The 19,976-nt window shown below is 34.5% G+C and overlaps 1 protein-coding gene across 1 annotated transcript in view; it reads right to left on the bottom strand.

Moving 5' to 3' along the window:
• Positions 1-17,641, bottom strand: part of LOC118196868 (2-Hydroxyacid oxidase 1-like) — a 47,206-nt gene extending 29,565 nt beyond the window's left edge. Inside the window, exons 1-4 of the mRNA XM_085814107.1 lie at positions 17,428-17,641; positions 13,409-13,560; positions 6,984-7,254; positions 5,279-5,397 (exon numbers count right to left, since the gene is read on the bottom strand). Coding sequence (XP_085670233.1) covers positions 5,279-5,397; positions 6,984-7,254; positions 13,409-13,560; positions 17,428-17,576 — 691 coding nt within the window. The 5' untranslated portion in view covers positions 17,577-17,641. The remainder of the gene's footprint in view (positions 1-5,278; positions 5,398-6,983; positions 7,255-13,408; positions 13,561-17,427) is intronic.
• Positions 17,642-19,976: the final 2,335 nt, after the last annotated feature.

Here is a 19,976-nt window from a genome sequence, read left to right as displayed (position 1 = left end):
TCCCAAGTGGAACCTTTTCTTGCAGTTCACGACGTAAGTCGCTTGGACGTGTTTTATCCTTTGGATGGATAAGCAGACTAGATTTATTTATGCCTCGTAAGACGTCTGCAAAGGCCTGTGGTTGTTGAGGTAATAAGGGTGGACTAGTTATCGTAGTTTTAACCAAAGAGGATCTTTCGTCTATGTTAATTATTGCATTATTGGCAGGAGTTTGTTCAGTATTGACTGCACTGTTTATAACATTCGGTTTTGGAATTTGTTGAGTGTTGACAGCACTGTCAGTAATTTCAGATCTATAGAGGTATTCTTTCAGAGAAAGATTCAAGAGTAGAGAGAACTCGTTTTCGTAATCCTTGTGGCAGGAGATATTTACCACCGCGAGTAGTTTTAACTATGCTGGCGCTTTCGTCGTGAAGAGCAAGAATCTTTTCTTGATAAGACAATTCAGAAGTTCTAAGTGTTTCGATGTTTAGATCACTTTTATAAGAAGACATATCAAGTTTTTCCATAATGCATATACTAATTAATAGTCACAAAAATCTATACCAAAAATGCTAGGTTAATCAAAAGAAAACGCTAGTAGACTATTCTCAAAAGGTGGTATAGCAGTGGCATATGATGTTAGAGTAACAGATGATAACCTGTAAAACAAGCTTCTCGTACTCACACTGTCCTTGCAGTGAATTGGTATTACAGGCAGAGAAAGTGAACACTAAAGAACATTAAAGCATTGAGTCCAATAACCAAAACAGTTATGGTTATGCAGAAAAGAACCGGAGAAACAGTATTTAAAAATTTAAAAATTTGAATTTTAACAAATTGTTCGACAAATATTCCGTTACTTACTCTTTACATATACAGAAAAAACTACCTCAACTGTAGCATAATTTTTTGTACATGAACATTTGGGACCAGTCCATTGAGTTAACAGTAAGGGAACCAACATATAAAATATATATCAAAACATTTAATACAATGAAAAATAAGAGGGGTGCAATTAAATCAATAAGTACAAAATATTAATTAACAAGAGCGCAGAAATTTAAAATTTGAACATACTGAGAATCATACGAATACATAATAGCACCCAAATATCATTGTAAGATTGTTAGAGAGCAAGGAAACCAAGTGCTTGTTGCTAGGCGCTATTGAACTGTGTATTACCTTGACCTTCCTCAAGGACGGGTTGTTATTGCGTGCAAAATGACAATATGGCTAACGCAAATTGTTAGTAAACAAGAGTCAAAGTTACGCAAAATTTATAAATAAATTTAATAACAGAATAATACACAGTTCAATAGACAGAACAAAATTTGCCTACCTTGGCCGTGATGAGTGCAGATAACTAAGACGTGGTAATTGCACAAGATAATAATTTTTATAAATTAACCATTGTTTTCTGGACTTAGAAAATTTTCGAAGCACTTACATACACTTATATAACACAGCACAATATTGAAACACAATGAAGGATGCTGACATAAAAACACTAACAACTGAATGAAGGATGCTGACATAAAAACACTAACAACTGAAGAACCACTGCCCGCACAAACTCAAAACTTGTATCGAACTACTCCTTAAATCTTTAAGCGCACTTTAAAAACAAGAATTAGAGCACTGTGGCAAAAATTCTTCTAATTATCGTTGTTAATTGCGGAGCTCCAAACCGCACATCTTCCCTCTGGCAGCAATACCTCTTTTAAAATTTTTCTCGGGCTTACAGGAAAGCCTCCATTAGGGCTCCTAAATTAGGATGCGAAACTATGAAGCTAATCTAATACTAGCTAAAATAGACTTAGCTGAAGCTAAACACAAATATCTAGCGTGATTGGCCCTTAATTTAAACTGCCGGCGATTCTTAAGAGGCACGTACAATACGAGCGTAATAGATTCAAGAACGAATTAGCCAGAGGGCAAAAACGCGCCCCTAAGGACTCCTAAGCACTCTCTTTCGAAGTAAGTTGAACTTCCTTAAATACTACTTCTAACTCATTTGCATCCAACGAGATTCTAAAAACCCCTTCTAGTTGGGAGTTGTATGTGGGAAATAATAATTGAAAGGAAAGGGTTTCATAATTACAAATAACTGTTATAAAATTAACATACACCTTACAAATTTAATGAATAAGCAAAATGATTCGATCAAACAGGGAACTAACTAACAATATGGAAACATTCCGAGGGTCTGAGTGTCTTTAAAAGACCGTTCAAAGCATTTTAATAACAGATTTGTAACAAATTTGAACACGAGGCGAATGCATTTTCTCCGTCACACATCGCTTCTGGTGCAGCAGTTTCTGCCCATTAAAAAGATTAAAAGGGAGATTCTCTTACACATCATACTTGCCTTCGTGGTGTAGTGGTCTGCATGCTCGGAGCGTATTCCAGATGTCCGTGGTTCGATTCCCGGCGAAGGGGTTGCTCATGTTTCAGCTTTCCTGTACCCCTCGGAGGTCGACGCAGAGAACTTTGTGAAGCTACTGGTTAGGATCTATACCTAGGCAGTCTCGGCCAGGGGGATATAAAATCATTGAGATTGACGGTTTCCCGTGACCTGTGGACGTTCGCGGGTAAAACCATCCCCGTCCAATCGGGTGGCCCACGGGGTGAGGTGTTGGGAGTCCTGTGTAAGACCCGTGCACGGCGTCATGCATTCCGCGTAGTACTGGCAGGTAGCACATCAACGGCCCCTCAAATTGTCAGGGGAGTATAGAGCCACGCCCTTCCACGAGACTGGGAATCGGGAGTGGTGACCTGGCAGGCCCAGTCAGATTGGTTGGGACGAGATGACTGTACAAATTGTCGCTTGTAAGTGTGGGATGAGCGGCAGGTATGAATCACCAGAGTCATTCTTGTGGTGTTTTCTTCAGCCTGCCTCCAGCCTCCAAAATTCCGCCTAACACGGAGAATTCTAGGAAGTGGAGCAGGGCGTGTAGTACCAGGTTAGTTCTTACCACTAACCCTACACACGTTAATTATAACTACCACTACCCTACATACTATACAGTGGATATGATCGACGACTTCTTGGTCTTCCCCAACGGGACTGTGAAACGATATTTTGCCTATTCAAAATATCGATGAAGCCTCGACAGCTCAGTTAAAGACACTCTCGGAAAAGGACTTGCAGAATTGGTTCAATAAGAAAGAAAACGATGGAATGGATGAGTTTAAAGGAAGTGGGAGTATTCTAAGGAGGATTAACATCAATGTATGCAAAAAAACGTTATCCGCATTTTGCGTCGAAACACTTAAATGCGTTGTATCACATTTCAAATGGTTTCCACCAAATATTGTCGCCCTGTAATCATATTTATTATATCACTTTTAATCATTAATTTAATCACTTTTAATCATTATTTTAATCATTAATTTAATTAATATCACTTTTAATCATTAATTAATTAATCTTTTAATCATTTAATTATTATATCACTGTAATCATATTTATCATATCACTTTTAAAATCATATGTAATCATATTTAAAGAAATTAAATAATGAAGAATCTGCATAAATATATGTAGGTTTCTCGCATTATGATAAAACAACGGTACCTAGAGCCATCGAAGTTTGAATAACGTATGTCACCCCCCCCCGCGTATGGGCATCTGGAAGCCCATATTTAGAATTTGTTTTATTATCTGTTTCATATTTTGTAAAGTATTTATGAATTTTGATTAAGAAACTAAAATATTTCAAAGCGATCAATGGCAACACCGTGCGAAAAAAAAACATTTTTATTTCCAGCACGTGAGACTGTGGATCGGAAATTCTAAAGATATATTCCTTTTAAATTATTTTGTGAAATTGCTGTTGAATTGAATTTTATGGTTTAAGTGCGAAGAGCATGATATTTAATAAATAAAGTTAACACACAAAACGTTACAAAAACGCCCCTTTAGGCGTAATATAAAATCTAAAAATTTTCAGATTTTTTTTAAACATTTATTGTGTTTCTTATCACTTCTCGTATAATGACTTTTAAGTGCAAAGTAAACGTCATTTAGTTACCAAGAAACAAGACAAGGCACAAATAGACTTTAACCATAAATGGAAGTTAGTCTGGAATTTCTATTGGCTACAATGAGCGAATCAATCATATGTTTAGTTGGAAGACCACTGAAGAAACCATTAACGTTTTCGGAGCAGGAAGCATGAAAAATCAACTCTTTCCGCATTAGGATTCGAATTCTAGATCTCCCAATTCTGGTTTGATGTATTTAACTACTTAGACCACAGAAACACACATGGGATGTGATAATTCCTTACAAGTATAATTAATAAATGTATTTCTGATCCTGTATGTGCCTAATGCTGTATATGTCTAATAAATTTGCACACCATCTAAATACGAATTTTAAGAAAAGTGTTACAAGGGGAATGCCAATGATTCAATGCCTTATCCCTGAACTTTCCTATAGAAACCATGATTACCGTCAGGAAGTATATAGAAAAACAACTGTTTATAAATATAATTTTAATTTGCTATTTATTGCAACCCGAATAACGATCAAAACTCAAAGCTGAAATTTAAAATTAACACATACGAAAAATATAGATATGCAGCGAATTTTCCATAAAATTTCGTCGAATCTGATTGATAATTTTTACACAGTTTGAACACATCAGTTGAGTTCAGGCAAAGCTGCATTTTTCGAATCTCCGTGGAAAATACTGTAATGTCGAGTATGCTTAGCTAACATAAAATGTTCGCGAAGTTGAAGATATCGCCAAGTCTACTATAAAGTGAGGAGAAAAGAACTCTTTATTAACTCAAACAAATTTTAGAAGTCGGCACCAACTAGTGCTTACAAAAGCCAAAATTTTTGGCTTAACCAAAAAGGTAATGAATAACTTAAGAAATTAAGAAGTTAAGTATAGCTTAAGGGCTTCACAATTTAAATAACGCGTAAGCTCTGACTCTAAAGTCGGTGTAAACAAGTGTAATGGTAAGAATTCTAATCGCTAGAGGATCGAAGTTAGCAACGTGGCCGTCATGCAGACAGAACACGTTCTGATTACACCCACGAAAATCTTCCTTTACATATTTCATTACTTCTACCTATTTTGAATATCGCGCATGCTGGAAATTTGCGTTCCAGTAGAGAAATTAAATGAGAATTGAAAAGAAAGGTAGTTTAACTTTAAAAAACGGGTTAGAAAATTAAGTAATACTCTACAAAATGAATAAAAATCTCAATAATATAGTGTGTGTAAGTATAATATAAATGCATATGTCAAGTTACTGTATAAATACAACTGAAATTTCTAACCTGACATTACTCCCTTTGCAACAATATTAAGTTTTGTATGTTCTTTGAGCCACACAAGATCTCGAAATGTCAGGGTATCATCTAAAAGCTGTCGAGCTGGCCCAGGTATGTTAGGCAACCTGAGAAATAAAAGTTAAAAATAAATATCGTAATCACTTATATTTAATTAATGTTACAAAAAAAGTATAATTAAGATTCTTAAACTGTGATTCGCTAACCGCTGGAGGCTCGGCTCAGGTGACCGCAAAGCATTCTGCAAACTTTTATTTTATTCGTTATTTGATTTTGTTTTGTAAAATCAGGGTGATTATAATTAAAGTTCCACTTTGAAATGGTCATAAAAGGAAAGCTACTGGACTAAATGTTATCAAACTTGATAATCGTGTAAAAGAGGTCATGGGAATTTATTTTCTGCGGAAAAGAGTTCAAAAACTCATCACAAGGGAGAAAATGGCGTTGTATGCAACACTGTTAAACGAAATAAGACATGTGGTAATTAATAGCACAACAGGAGAAATTCAAAAAATGTCACCCTTTTGAATACAGAAACTTATACAATCATGTGCCGGTGAGCCTAAAAATATCAAACGTCTTCTCTCGGACTATATCGAAAGTATATCTTCTAGCCAATTTGCAACCCTTCTTACTTCAAACAAACTAGGACATACCAGTGTAAGCGCCTCTCCTCACAAAACCTTGAACTGTAGCCATGGAAGTAACCTCCGAATTCGATCTTCTCTACGTTTCAGAAGACGAATTCGTGGCTAAATGTCTGTGTTGCTAAGCGAATCAAGGTGCGTACACCTTATTTCGTTTAACATTAATTGCATACAACGCCACCTTATTTCGTTAAACAGTATTGCATACAACGCCACCTTATTTCGTTTAACAATATTGCAAAGAACGTCATTCCCCTCCTCGTGGTGAGTTTTTGAACTGTTCTTCTTTTTTAACGGAAAATAAATTCCCATGACCTCCTTCACACGATTACCAAGTTTGATAACATTTGGTCCAGTAGTTTTCCTTTTATGACCATTTAAAAGTAGAACTTTAATTATAACCACCTCATATAATAAACGTAGTGGTTAACGACTGGAGATCCGACAAATCGCGCATTATATGAAATGGTGTGAGGTATATTAATTTTTTAATAGTTACTTTAATTTGTTAGCCTTTCCTGTCTCTTCTGATTTCTCTCGCGTTTCCTTACCAGGATGTAAAGTAGTTAGGATGAACGAGAGTGTAAACTGTTGAAGCGAAAAGTTTAGACAGAGCACGATTTCGCTATTATGAGCCCACGTTGCTACGCAATCCGACCACGCATGAGCCCACGCAATCCGCCTCCGTTAACTTATAATAATCCATTGGTCGATGACTACCGAAGATGGAAAAGTACAATTTAATGTACATACATATGTGTGTGTATAAATATTCAAAGCTATGTGACAAATTTTAGTGTTTTATGTGGAAATAGCTGAAGGTAACGTTCACTACTGTGTAAAAATTTAAAGACTGAAGGAACATTTTTATATTTCAAATTAAAATTAAATCTTTTAGAGCAGTCACATAATTTTTTTACATATGCTTTTGCTGTTATTGATTCTGGTGCACATAAAATGCTCTTTTTACTATCATGCAGATCTATGTAAATCAACAAGCAACTAACGACGATTCTTAATTAGGAATTAAATCTAAAAGTACTAACTTAGGTTTTAGGACATCAAGAAAATTTTGTGGCATGACGTTCTTCCACAGTCCACCAATTGGCGAGTCAACGCTTACTACTACAGCAGAGAAGTTTAACTCTTCAGCCTTTTTCAAGAGATTCAAGGTTAGTGAACGATTGCGGAATATATATAATTGCAACCACAGAACTGCTTGATTGCCTTCCACTTCATGGACAATGTTCGCCACCTCTTCAAGTGTGGTAGAGGACAAGCAACTCAAAATAAAAATGCATCCTTCTTTAAGGCAACCTAGAGTTCAGAAGGAAAGTCTAGTTAGTTCAATTTTAGATAGCAATACTATTATATTTTATTTTATAGAAAATGTCAATTAATTGAAAATATACGTATATTAAGTTAATAATAACTTTCAGAAATTTGTAATTTGAATAAGCAGTGAAATTTTCATTATAAATCGACATTAGTATGTAGGATTTAGTTTTCTTGGCTATCATAAAACGTAACTAAATATGCCTAAGTGTTGTAGCTTGCGAATTCTCGCACAAGCATGAAGATGAACACAACCAGGCAAAGAGAGTAAAAGACGCTTTTATTTAACACCAAAACATTTAACGGTTTTCTCAGAATTACGTGCTTATACAAAACACCGACCAGTTGCGGTAAAAACTTAAAAGATAATGTACTCTTTAATTTAAAGGTAAAGAGTAGTGCGAAACTACACAATTTAATTTAAACTAGCAGGTCGACTAAGAAAAGCTACACCGACGAGATGTTAACTCAATGGCCAGAATGCGTAGCTGCTATTCAGATTAACAGCTAGTAGAAACTAACAAACGTGTGCTCACAATAGCGAAATCACGCTCTGTCTAACCTTTTCTTCCAAACAATTTAAATACTCCTGTTCACTCTTTAATTTACATCCTGGCAAGAAAACGCGAGGGGAATAAGAAAATTCAGGAAAGATTGACAAAATAAAATAACTATTAGTAAAAAAAAGCTGAAACCATCGTCCTGGAACATAGAAAAGAACTAGATTTGCACGAACTTCAACACGAAGTGATGGTCCATGAAGGTGGGATAATTGGTGATTTATTTCATTTCTCACATATTACAGTTAATTAGATAACCACTAACTGAGGAGTAGTTACCCTTAGTGGTTCCTCTTATAGATTTACATTTTTATTACTCGGATACTTTCGAAGACAAGTTTGAGAAACAAATATAAATTACTAGAATATATTAATTTAATGTTTTTTTCCAAATAACTCTAATTGTATTTTTATGACTATCTGTTTATTTGTTAATTGCATTGAATTTTTGCAAAATGAGAAATCAGTAAACTTTTGCAGAGTTGAGGGCAAACATAAAATGGACACTTGTCTTCTGAAAATCAGCTTTCTAAATAGGTAATTTTCTAAGCTGCGGCACTACAGCGTCAAATATTTACACGTGTGTGTTATATATATGTCATGATATAAAATGAATGATTTGGAGCTTGGCGGTGGCGTAATAGATGAGCAAAGAAACTTGGCAATGCAAACATCTCCGAATTCAAGATAACTTTATTATTGAGGAAAGCAAGTCAGGATTCGCAATATTTGGTTCACATATGGACGAACATCTTATGCGCTCTACATTTTGTTAGATCAGCACATATTCCTTGAACAAAGAAGGTAGCCGCAAAGCTTCTGGCCAGGAGGAAAGTTTAAGCGAAAGTGACGCATCAATTCATATAAAGAAAGGAGGGAGTCAGGTTTTATTTATGGTTTACAATTCGGTGATTTGTCAAGAGGCATCTGCATTAAGGGTTAAGTAATAAGCTCGAATGTTCTGGAAAGTACTGGTCTAGGGCGAAGATCCTGAATTGCAGAAAGTAAATTAAAGATTGCTGGTTCGCATAGAGCAAAGCCGTCCTATTTTTTATATTTTACATATATATATATATATATACACGTGTGTGTTTAGCTCACATGCTCTTGGTCAAAATAATCGCACTTTTGCAGAGCTATTATTTTCTGATGTAAATATCTAAATTGTTAGCGTAAGATATATTAAAAAGCTCACATTTCAGTACTTGTAGATTCGTATCTGCTTAGAAAGCTTTTAGAAAGACATATTCGCAAAAATATAAAAATACAGAAATATTTTTTCAATTTTTTTTAGTGCTTCCGAGAATCAAAAGAAAATTTTACGAGTGATGTTAGAAGTTGACTAGTCCCCGTAGAGTAGTCGCTTGTAACAAAAGTACAGCATTAGCGATCAAGACATCTTGAGCTCTTTCCAATTTATGAATTACAAGAAATGCTTTATATATTGTTACGAAATGCCCAGCTGTGGTAAGATAGCTTCCCCGCAAAGCGGGCTTAGGGTTGCCATAAAATGGCAAGGAAAGGCAAAGTTATTACTTCTCTCCTCACCAGAGGTTTACCCAGCCTCTGATGAGCCAACCGCCTGATTACCTCTCTCCTCAGAGATTTGAAGTCTTCGCCAATCCCCACTTGGTCCAACCGTATAAAACGATCTTCCCTTAGAGTTCTGGAACAGCCAGGCTAGTGCTTTTGCTACCCCAGAGTGCTACTGCCATAGTAAAATACAAAGTCAATGTGTATACCCCAAGAGGTAAGTAAACGATAACAACAAAGAACTTTCTACGCGCTCCTTCAACTAAATGCAACTACACGGACTGGACTCTCAGTTGAAAACCCCATATTAGACAAGTGGTGGTAGTCCAGCCAAAAATCACATGGGAGGTGAAATAAATTTTTCTGCCGAACACCGGGACCCCAATCCCAGGTTTAACGGACTTCTTAAATTATCCCTAACCTCACTTTCGAACCGTGCTCGAGGGGTGATCACTTCCTGTTCTCAGTGCTACTTGTGAGGCTTGACCTATTCGCCTCGAAGTCTGACTGGCTGTCAGAAATGCTGCCTGCCAGTATTACGCGGTTGGCCTGATATTGCACTGGACTCACACCGCTAAGATCGTGATTTTATACCGCCGTTGCTGAGACTGCCTAGGTTACAGATCCTAGCCAGTAGCTTCACAGGTTTTCCTGCGTTGACACAGAAGAGAACTAAAGGATAATAATAATGCTATTATGTACGTTTTTCGTCTCTACATTGCGCACTACACAGACTGAAGATCCAACTGAGCGTGCACATAATCAGGCAGGGGGAGGTCATTGAGCCAGAAGTCACCTTGGGAAGTTAGAAGTCCATTCCAAAGCCCAGGGCCCCAATCCCCAGCTAAACCGATTTTTAAATTTCTTCCTAACCCTTACTTTTGAACAGGGCCCGAGGGTCCTCGGTCCGACCGAAGCCCAGGGCCCCAATCCCGAGCTAAACCGATTTTTAAATTTCTTCCTAACCCTTACTTTTGAACAGGGCCCGAGGGTCCCTGGGCTATTCATGGAGGGTGTGACCTATTCGTCTGGATATTTGACTGGTCGTTAATTTGCTGCCCACCATTACTACGCAGGCGAGCCGTTCGACGGAACGGACTTAGCCGAGACTGCCTAGGTACAGATCCTAGCTTCGCAGAGCTCTCTGCATCGATCTCCGGGGGGGGCGAAGTAAAGATAAAATAAATCTACTAAGACTAATATGTATGAATTGAAATAAATCCACTGCACCTTAATAAAAATTTACTTCACTTGCACAAAAATGGCACTTTTATAAAAAAAAAAAAAAAACGATGAATTGGCATAAAGGTGTCGACGGTATTTTATGTTTTACCGATAAACACCGTTGGCGTTCATTTATAAAACATAATGCATAAACACTGACATGATTATGTGTCATGTTATTAGTGTGTTATGACTCTTTTATATTTGTTGCAGTAAACGAGAATAATATTGTAGGACGCCCTTTTTGGAAAAGGCATCTTTCTTTGCACTAAGGATATTGAGTACTCTTAGATTTTAAAATGGTACTGGTATCTTTATTTCAGCCACACTAAGGTGATGAAATTGAAAATGCCTTGGTATAAAAGCAATTTTTTTCAAAATTAATTTTTTTTTAATTTTTAATATAATTCGCGGTGACTCAGTATTCTAAGCTGCTTACTGTTTTGTTTAATGTTTCGCTTTTGTAAGCATTTTAATAGATAAGACTTCTAAAATTGATTTTTATTTAGATTAGAATAATAATGCTTGATGATTCAGTACTTAAGTTGTTTAATGATCAGTCTTCCCTTGTTTTGCTTAATCTTTTGTTTTCGTAAGCATTTTAGCTTAAGAAACAGTTAAAAATTTATTTACTTTAATTTAGTGTTTATTTTTTAGTTTAGTTCTGCAATTAGATGTTTTACGAAAGCAGTTTAAAATTTATAGGCAATGGATTCTGAAAAATGAAAGGTTTTTGATGAAATAAAAATAAACTTAACGCAGGCAAATATTCTAAAATGATTGGTGAAACAACAATTTTGCAATAATATTATTAAATTTTTAAATTTCGATTTATAAATGTTCAAGTATCAAAGTTAATTCTAATTACGGAATAATAATAAAATAATTAATATAATAATTAATAATTCTGTAGCTGTAGGAAAAGAAGACATTTTACAAAGTTGAGAACATAGTTTTCATTATATTATGTACTTTAATGCAGTACTTTTGTATCACTTACTTTAAGTAATTCAAATCAACGAGCTTTAGAAATGTTCAGACGAATTTGTACATATTCCTGATTGTGTTAGGATACCATTCAAATTAAAATTAATACAGTGAAACCTCTCCAAGGAGACCACGATGTCAGATGATTTTATTCTTCTGTATAAATGGTTGTTTTAGAGAACTGATGTTTAATACTCATGTTTTTTCGATTTGCTCAGAAATATGTTGTCACCATGAAATTTTATTTGGTATAATCATAAATATTACTTTTTATTAACATAATAGTTTCCATTATAAAATGTATCTCGCTTGTTTACAAAAGAAATTAATTAGAAAAATATCTGCAAAGAAATTTAAAATTGTGCATTAATTTGTTGAGTTCTTAGTTCAGCAAGTTTAGGTACATTCGTTCAGTAATTAAGCTTATCTTTTTAGTACTTTTAAGTACCAAAAGTACTTTTTTAGTACTTGAAATTGTGATAAACCCAGATAGTTGAAAAAATTAGATGTAAACCGTTAGATAAAATTAGCAAAGAAAATTTAGACAGTTTTAATAAAGATTTCGTATATAACAAACATTGTGTTTAAACTTGTGATCTCTCTTCATTACAGACCTAAAGAAGAATTAATAATAAAAGATTATATTGTGCTTTTCCATGCCTCATACGCATTACAATTTCAGATTTTCGTGAAAATATAGTTTAATTACATTATCACATTGAACGGTAATGTAATTATTGAAACGCATCTGTCTCCTTCCGACAAACACAACGTGCAATATTGTTCTGATTCACCGTAATGAAAGGGAAAACATCAGACATTTATGCCAATTCAGCAAAAGTCTTAACGTCTGCCTCACCATTTTTCAAAAAAGTGCTGACACGTTTACGTAAATTCGAAGTTTTAACAAACGCGCAAGACTTTTATGCAAATGAAGCCATTTTGCTTAAAAAGTGCTTACATGGCGCCATGTACTTATTTCATCATTTGCTTAATTAATTAACTAAGAATGAAACTGGCAAAATGATTTTTATGGAAAAACTCTCAAGTTGGGCATTTGCGTGAAAATATGATTTTATGTTTATAGCAAAGCATAACTCAATTTCTGCCTTGTGAGATAACCATAAAGAAACCTGTTCTTGTTGGATGATTTTAACATGTAAATGGTCGAGACCTTCATCATATAAGCCTATGACGTCGAAAAAATAAATTTAGTTTAATATTTTTCTTCTCGCATGAATTTATATATCCTACATTGTGCGCCATAAACTCTTAACCGCAAAGAAATTTCTTCTAACCCTGGTTCAGAGCATGTACTAATAATTCACTACTTTATTTTTCAAAAATCAAATAGTAATTTTAAATTTTAGAAAACCTCAAATGAATATACGTAAATGAAATAAGCTGCACTACTTCAGCATAATTCCTACAACGACATTTTTAATAAAAACACCCTTTGGTTTACCTTACGGGTTTAGCCCTGAAATTTCAAAGTTCCTCAAAATGTCATGAATAAGTGATATTTTCTTGATTTTAATTAAACAATGACTCTTTCATTTTGTACCTTGATTCCTTTTCTTCTAATATACATCCAAACTGAAATCAGATACATTAAAAGCTAGCAGAAATTTTCTAGTATAATGAATGTGGAAGGCAACCTTCTGTACGGAATTTTCCGGCCGTAACGCTGAGAGGGTTTGAAATAAATACAGAAGCATTATTTTTACGTATCTCATCCAGCCAAGTTTTCCATGCTTCAAGCAGTTTGCATTAACAAAGACAATCGTATTCAATTAAATACTTTGTTGAAATTAAAAAATAATTACTGATACCTCTAACAGCAGCAACTTCTGCTTGTGGATGGGCAAGAAACAGACATCCAGTTGGGGACACCCCAATAGGACTACACATCCCATTTCCTAAAATATTGCATTCGATATTTGCTCCCGCCACGTCACGGAGCATTCGTGGCACAATTCTGTAGCTGTAGAAGAAGAAGACATTTTACAAAATTGAGAACATAGTTTTCATTATATTATGTACTTTAATGCAGTACTTTTCATATAAAGTGACGCGCAACCGACTGATGCATAGTAAAGAGTCATAGGTGACACATAATTTTAAAGAGTCATAGATGAAATGGGGGGAAAACGAAACTGTTTAAATAAATACGTCAAAATGTGATATTCCTTCCCACATATTAGAAGTATTGTAATCGCGAAAGGTTTCAGGCAGCATATTTCAAAGAAAATATCCATTTTAACAGCTATCGAATGCAATTTAACGATGTTTTTACGTGACATCGTTAAATTGCATTCGATACATACTTATCTCGCATAACTCAAAAACGAGTAGCCTCAGAACGTTGAAATTTCGTATACAGGACTGCTATAACATGCAGACGTGCACTTCGTCTTTTGGTTGCAATCGCAAACACCAAACGTATATAAATATATTTATATATATATCCACTCTGTTACCCGGCTCAGTAATCTCAGTTTCTTTACTCTTATATGTTTGTAAATTGTGCATTTTTTGCTTTAAAAATGATTGAATTATGTAGTTCTTATCTTCCGGTTAAGATTTTTACGCCTTTACTAAATCTGCAAGAAATATTTGTAGAATTATCAAAAATTTAAAATCTCTTTAAGAGCGGTTAAGCCTAATTTTTAAACAACATGGCCGACATATTTGTTTATATTTGAAACAGCAGAATAGTAGATTTGTTGCCAATCTAGAGAGACTAAGCTTCACAACAACAAAGATAACGCCTTCATTTATTATCGCGAATTAAATTATGCTTAATCCTTTCTGGAATTTTTTCGAGGAAATAAGTGTTTAAGATTTACTTCGTAATTTTTAATAGAGATATTTTGAGTTTTTATGTATTTTTGCCTTGTCGCGAAGTGAGAACTGAATTAATTGAATGAAAAATACTGAATCGTCTTTGAAAAACTGTTTCAATTTTGTTTTGTTCGCTTAATTTCTTTTATACATCGTTCTAGATTTATTATAGTATTTGAATAGAACATGTGGCAACGATTAGATAATTCTTCAAATGATATAAATTTTGTGCATTCTGAGTTATAATATGAACGAAATATAACGCTGTTAAGTGAACCTAGCGCCAGAGTGTCGCTATGGTAAACAAATATAGTGAATTTTAAAGAGTGTATTTATTCTATTATGGTTTATGCGCTATCGACGAAGTAGATTTAATTCAGTCCAATAAGTTTAAATGATATGCAAGAAAAATGCATATAATTTAATATTCCGTACAAGAAAGTCATGTGGTGTACACACCAGATTTTTTAATTACGTCAGCCAGATGGCTTTTGTTCATCTCCCTGCAGTCTTATAAACGCGCGTGGAAATTGCCGTACACGAATCTTCGTAACACAGCTTGATTATTTTTTAGATCTAGAGCGCCCGGGCTCATTGCAGCTGGTTCTGGTTAAGGTTATAGGATGATTTCATCTTATAAATCCTCCTAACTCTGATTTTCTCACACGAATTTATTAAAAAAAAGGCCCTTTTAGCTTCATTCAGATTAAACGCATTTTCGGCCATGAGGCTTTGTGGTTTAAGGTGTAAAAATCAAAAAGTCCATTCACACCTGTATAGCAGAGTTTAAAGCGTGGCCAAGAAGTCAGGGAAGGTAAAACTGCGCATGCATAAATGTGTAGCTGACTCAATGGAACAGTCGACCGAATGTTAGTTCATAGTTGCTTCGCTGTGACTGGTCGGTTCTTATACCAAGTCGACATAAAGTTAAAAAGATAGAAGTTTTAGGCAAAATCCTTAAACCAGTTTTTGTGGCGTAGCAAGGTCTGATTGTCTAGTAACGAAACTCAGCTCTAACCTCTCATGGCCTAAAAACCGTCGTGTAAACGAAACTTTTAAAGAATGTGTGCCCCGGATCTTAGACTTTCTGAAAGCTCCATTGAAACGATTCTGTGTAATAAACTCGTCTTTTCTGTTGTTCCCCTTCTAATCACGAGAAATTAAGACGCTGGTAAAATATTCAAACATTAAATGTGTCCGTCGGCTTCAGGTCACCCTACACTTTTAATACCTAAGACTCCCTTTTCAGACTACCTATAAACGTAAGATTACATCTTATCCATAATATCAAAATTTTCATGCAAGCACCTGCACTTATTTGAAACAGAAATATCATCCGTTCAAAAAGTTCGCACTATACGCATGTCAAATGAGGGAAATGTCCAGTAACAGGATTTTCTATTAAAGTGGACTAGCTTCATCTCTATAGAAGAAATATGGAGAATGACATCATTCTCAATACCATAATTCCAAACATTAATGCACATGTTTATTAGTGCAAACGGAGTTAAAGTATCTTTCAATTATTCTTTGCGATATCGCATTTTAAACAGTGCGTGTTTGAGTAAAATGACTTGGATTTCTTTGATCAGAATCACTTCTCTGCCATGCCGCAACTACTTTAGTTGCTCGATTTTTCACTCTTTGTCCCTTATGTGCGCTCTCATTAACTACATTCTACAGGCTACATTTTCAGGTCAATTTATCTGTTTAAAATCCCTACACGGTCAGTCTACGACAGATACCAAAATGGGTATTATTTCAGTGCTTCTATAGAAAGCCAAGATATGGCTCCAGTTTGAGGGATGTTACTTCAAATGCAACTGAGTATTTTTTTTTTTTTTTTTTTTTTTTTTTTTTTTCCATTTACAATAAAACTTTCATACCAGCCTTTTCCAAGATTTTTTTAAAAGAGAAAAGATTTTTTATTCGAAAACACAATTGCTAATTAGTTACTACAGAGTGCGTCAGAAAAATGTGTATACAATTTAAACTGTCATAAAAATTTATTTTCCAACCCACAAGATTAATTTCTGGGAAAAGTAGGGCTATAGTCCAATTTGGAAATTTAGAGTACTTTCTGATCAAACTGAAAATTCAGAACGGTGTTTAAAGTAAATATTTAAAATGGTGGGCTTCAGCGTCGATACATTTCTGACTATGATCCACGATAACTGGCGAGATATCTCCAAGCTGAATTGGCGAAGGTTTTGGCGATTTATTTTTGTCGTTAAATTTGGGGATGAATATCCAATAGTCGCCAAACATGGGGACATTTTGTTCCCATTCCTGTCTAGCTGTATTTGACACTGTAATTAAATACGTGTAATCTATGTGTAAATGTAAGCGTATCCCGTCTTTATATGCAACTTTAACAGTATACGTCTTCCAGTAATTTTGAGAAATAGAAGGTACTGGAGATTTCTAGGCGGCCGGGGAGAAACTATATTAAATCCGGAGAGAGCATCAGTTTTCATTTTTTTTAAAATTCAGAATCGACTTCGGAGTATTGAGATATCTCCCATTGAGCTTCGCTTTGTAGATGCACTTTGCATTGCTCTGTGTTTAACGTTCTTAGTAGTTTGAAATGCAACTATTGAAAGTGCTCTGTCATACTGAGAAGAGCTGTACGAGTAAAAAGTACTTATATAGCTTTTCAGTACAGAAAAGTTAAATGCAGAAAGTTAAGCACAGAAAGTTCAGACTTTCTTTCGATAAAAAAAAAATTTATGAAGCTACCATCGGTTTTGTGTGCATTCAATCCATTACGATCCCGTGCGCATCCAACAATATATATATGTAAAGTATTCCCATAAGATACACATATATATATTCTTTGGAAATATGTAGAGATTTAAGCTAGGAAGATATACAAATATAAGTCTTGAGTTAAGTCACTGGAAGGATAACGCAATCTGTGCAATTGCTTTAAGCGTTGCACAGCGAAAAAAAAAAAAATACGGTGATATACTTTTAAATGAGACCAATCAATTAGGATTTCCTTTACCTTTTCAAAGCTTCTTCGTTATCCTTTGGCGTTGAAGGCGTATTGGCTCCGGCTGAAAAGTAAATCTTTCCAACGTTGTCCAGACATCTGTCGAGGGCAGCTTTTTCAAAATCACTCACAGTTCTCAGTTCACTGCTATTTACTTCCATGGCTTCAGATTATGAACGAAATACTTGCTTTATAATGAAAAGGATATGTGTCTGTGAAAATATGCAAACTGAGAAATTATACTTTGAGAACAAGGAAACGAAACTGGATACTTTTACATGTTAATTCGAGATTCGGAGGTGAAATTGAATGCATAACAGTAAATATATTTTATATACTCTGTCGAACCTTATGAAGTTTTAGATAAAAAAGCTTTATACTGCCAATCGGAAGTTAATCGGGTAAGGTGTAATGTTTCGTATAATGATATGACCCTGGAAAAGAAGTAAAATGCTAAAGCATTAACATTTTAAAAGAAAATGCTATGTCCCATTTTAGACATTTTAAATTAGTGTACTAAACAGTATATCACATGGGAAAATTTTGAGTGAAAGAGGCTTAATGAGTCTCAGGCAATCTAGTGACGTTATGTGAGAAAGAATGAAAGAAGTTGCTAACGATTGTATGTAATGGGTGTCGTCATCCAAATAACAACACCTTTCGCATCACTTTCTATTTATGCTATCTGTTCTATTTCGTACTTATAATACTTAACATAAGTCTTCACTTGTTATTTCTGTAATGTTGTGTTTAACATTTTTAGTCCAAAGGGGCAATTTGCCCAGAAGGATTGTTAATTTCGTTTTGGCATTTTGCTTTGATTCACTACAAGCGTATTTCCCTTTACAAATTGTTGCCACCAAATATTATCGCCCTGTACTATATTTAAAGAAATTAAATAATGAAGAATCTGAATAAATGTAGGTATGCTTCTCGCACTGTGATAAAACTACGGTACCTAGAGCCATCAAATTTTGAATATTGAACGTCTCCACCCGAATATGGGCATCTGGAAGCACGAATGTGAAATTTGGAATTTGTTTCTTATTTTGTAAACTTTAATGAACTTATGATTAACAAAATCAAGGATTTCAAAGCGAACAATGGCAACGTTGCACACACAATTTTTTTTTTTTTTTTTTTCCTCCAGCGCGCGAGACTGTGTATCCGAAATTCTAAAGGTATACTCATTTTAAAATTATTTTGCGATATTGCTGATGAACTCAATTTTATAGTTTAACTACGAAGAACATGATATTTAATAAAAAAAATAGGTAACACACAAAACGTTAAAAAAAAAAAAAAAAAAAAAAAAGCCCGTTTGGACGTAATTTAAAATCTATCTGAAACCTATCAGATTTTTTTACTTTTGTCTTATATTTAATAATTTCCAATTAATTATTTTTGTTTTAAACTTTCACTCAAATATTTCTTGTAAAATTTGTAATGATCTATATTCCAAGAGCGGATTAATCTACTTTATATTAGTACCAGTGAAAAAAACGGTTTCGGTTTACGAACATTTCGAGAGATGAACGGGCTTCAAGAACGAACTGCATTCGTCAACCCAGGTTTCATTGAATCAAAAAAAAGCTTCTTTTCTACAAATTAAATGGAATAATTTGCTGATTTTATCTTCAATAAAATAATTATTTACCATATTCTTATTCCAATGATATTACTATAACATCAAAGAACAATATACTAAATAACTCTTTATAATCAACTGCCTTTTATACCCATTTGTAACGGGTTAATTCAAAACAAACATGCCATACACTTACTAGATCTTATGTATTTAAAATATATCAGTTTATTAATTTATTAATTAAAAATAATTTCAGCGCAAAACAACATCAATATAGCTTATGGTATTTAATAAATGAAAATTAAAGTGAGCTATAAATAATAATGTCTCATTATGTAGTGCATAATGAAAGTCCACACTCACCTACAGCCAGTCTTTTTGAAGCAGCTCAGTATGAATTAATAAAGGCATGAAGTTAACCATATATATTAGGGTTAATGAACTAAGGACGGAAGGAAATCCAAGTAAACATCAACAACGAAATCAGGTTAGTTAAGATAAAACATATCTTTTTTTTAACCTGAACAGATTAGGATATCAGCTACATTCTTACCTGAATAACTGATTTTAAATTAAACCATAAAGTTCAATACTGAAATACATTGAAATTTATAACCATTCTTTTTGCGTTCTAAGAAAAAGGGCATTATAACGAGGGGCCACTATTGAGGGTAGTAGAGATAAAATATCTAAACAAGCTGGGACGTTTTTCACTAGCCATTACAATCGAATGGTTATTATAAGCAGTTATAACGAGTCTCGACTGTATATTCTGAGCATTGTTGAACTTATTCCGAAGATCTATTAGTTTGTAGAGTCATTAGGTTATTTTGAAGCAGGAGACATGAAAAATGTGCAATGGCCTCGCCGGGATTCGAACCTCGGACGTCTCGAATACGCGCCGACCATTAAACACAAAGGCTGACCATTAACCACGAAGGCATACTAACAAGGAAGAAGAAATACCTTATAC

Source organism: Stegodyphus dumicola, chromosome 3 (genome assembly GCF_044657685.1).
Source record: "Stegodyphus dumicola isolate Sdum_Otavi_A_Nest chromosome 3, ASM4465768v1".
NCBI lineage: Eukaryota > Metazoa > Arthropoda > Arachnida > Araneae > Eresidae > Stegodyphus > Stegodyphus dumicola.
Note: the sequence above shows the minus strand (reverse complement) of the source record. Positions and strands in the feature narration are given on the sequence as shown.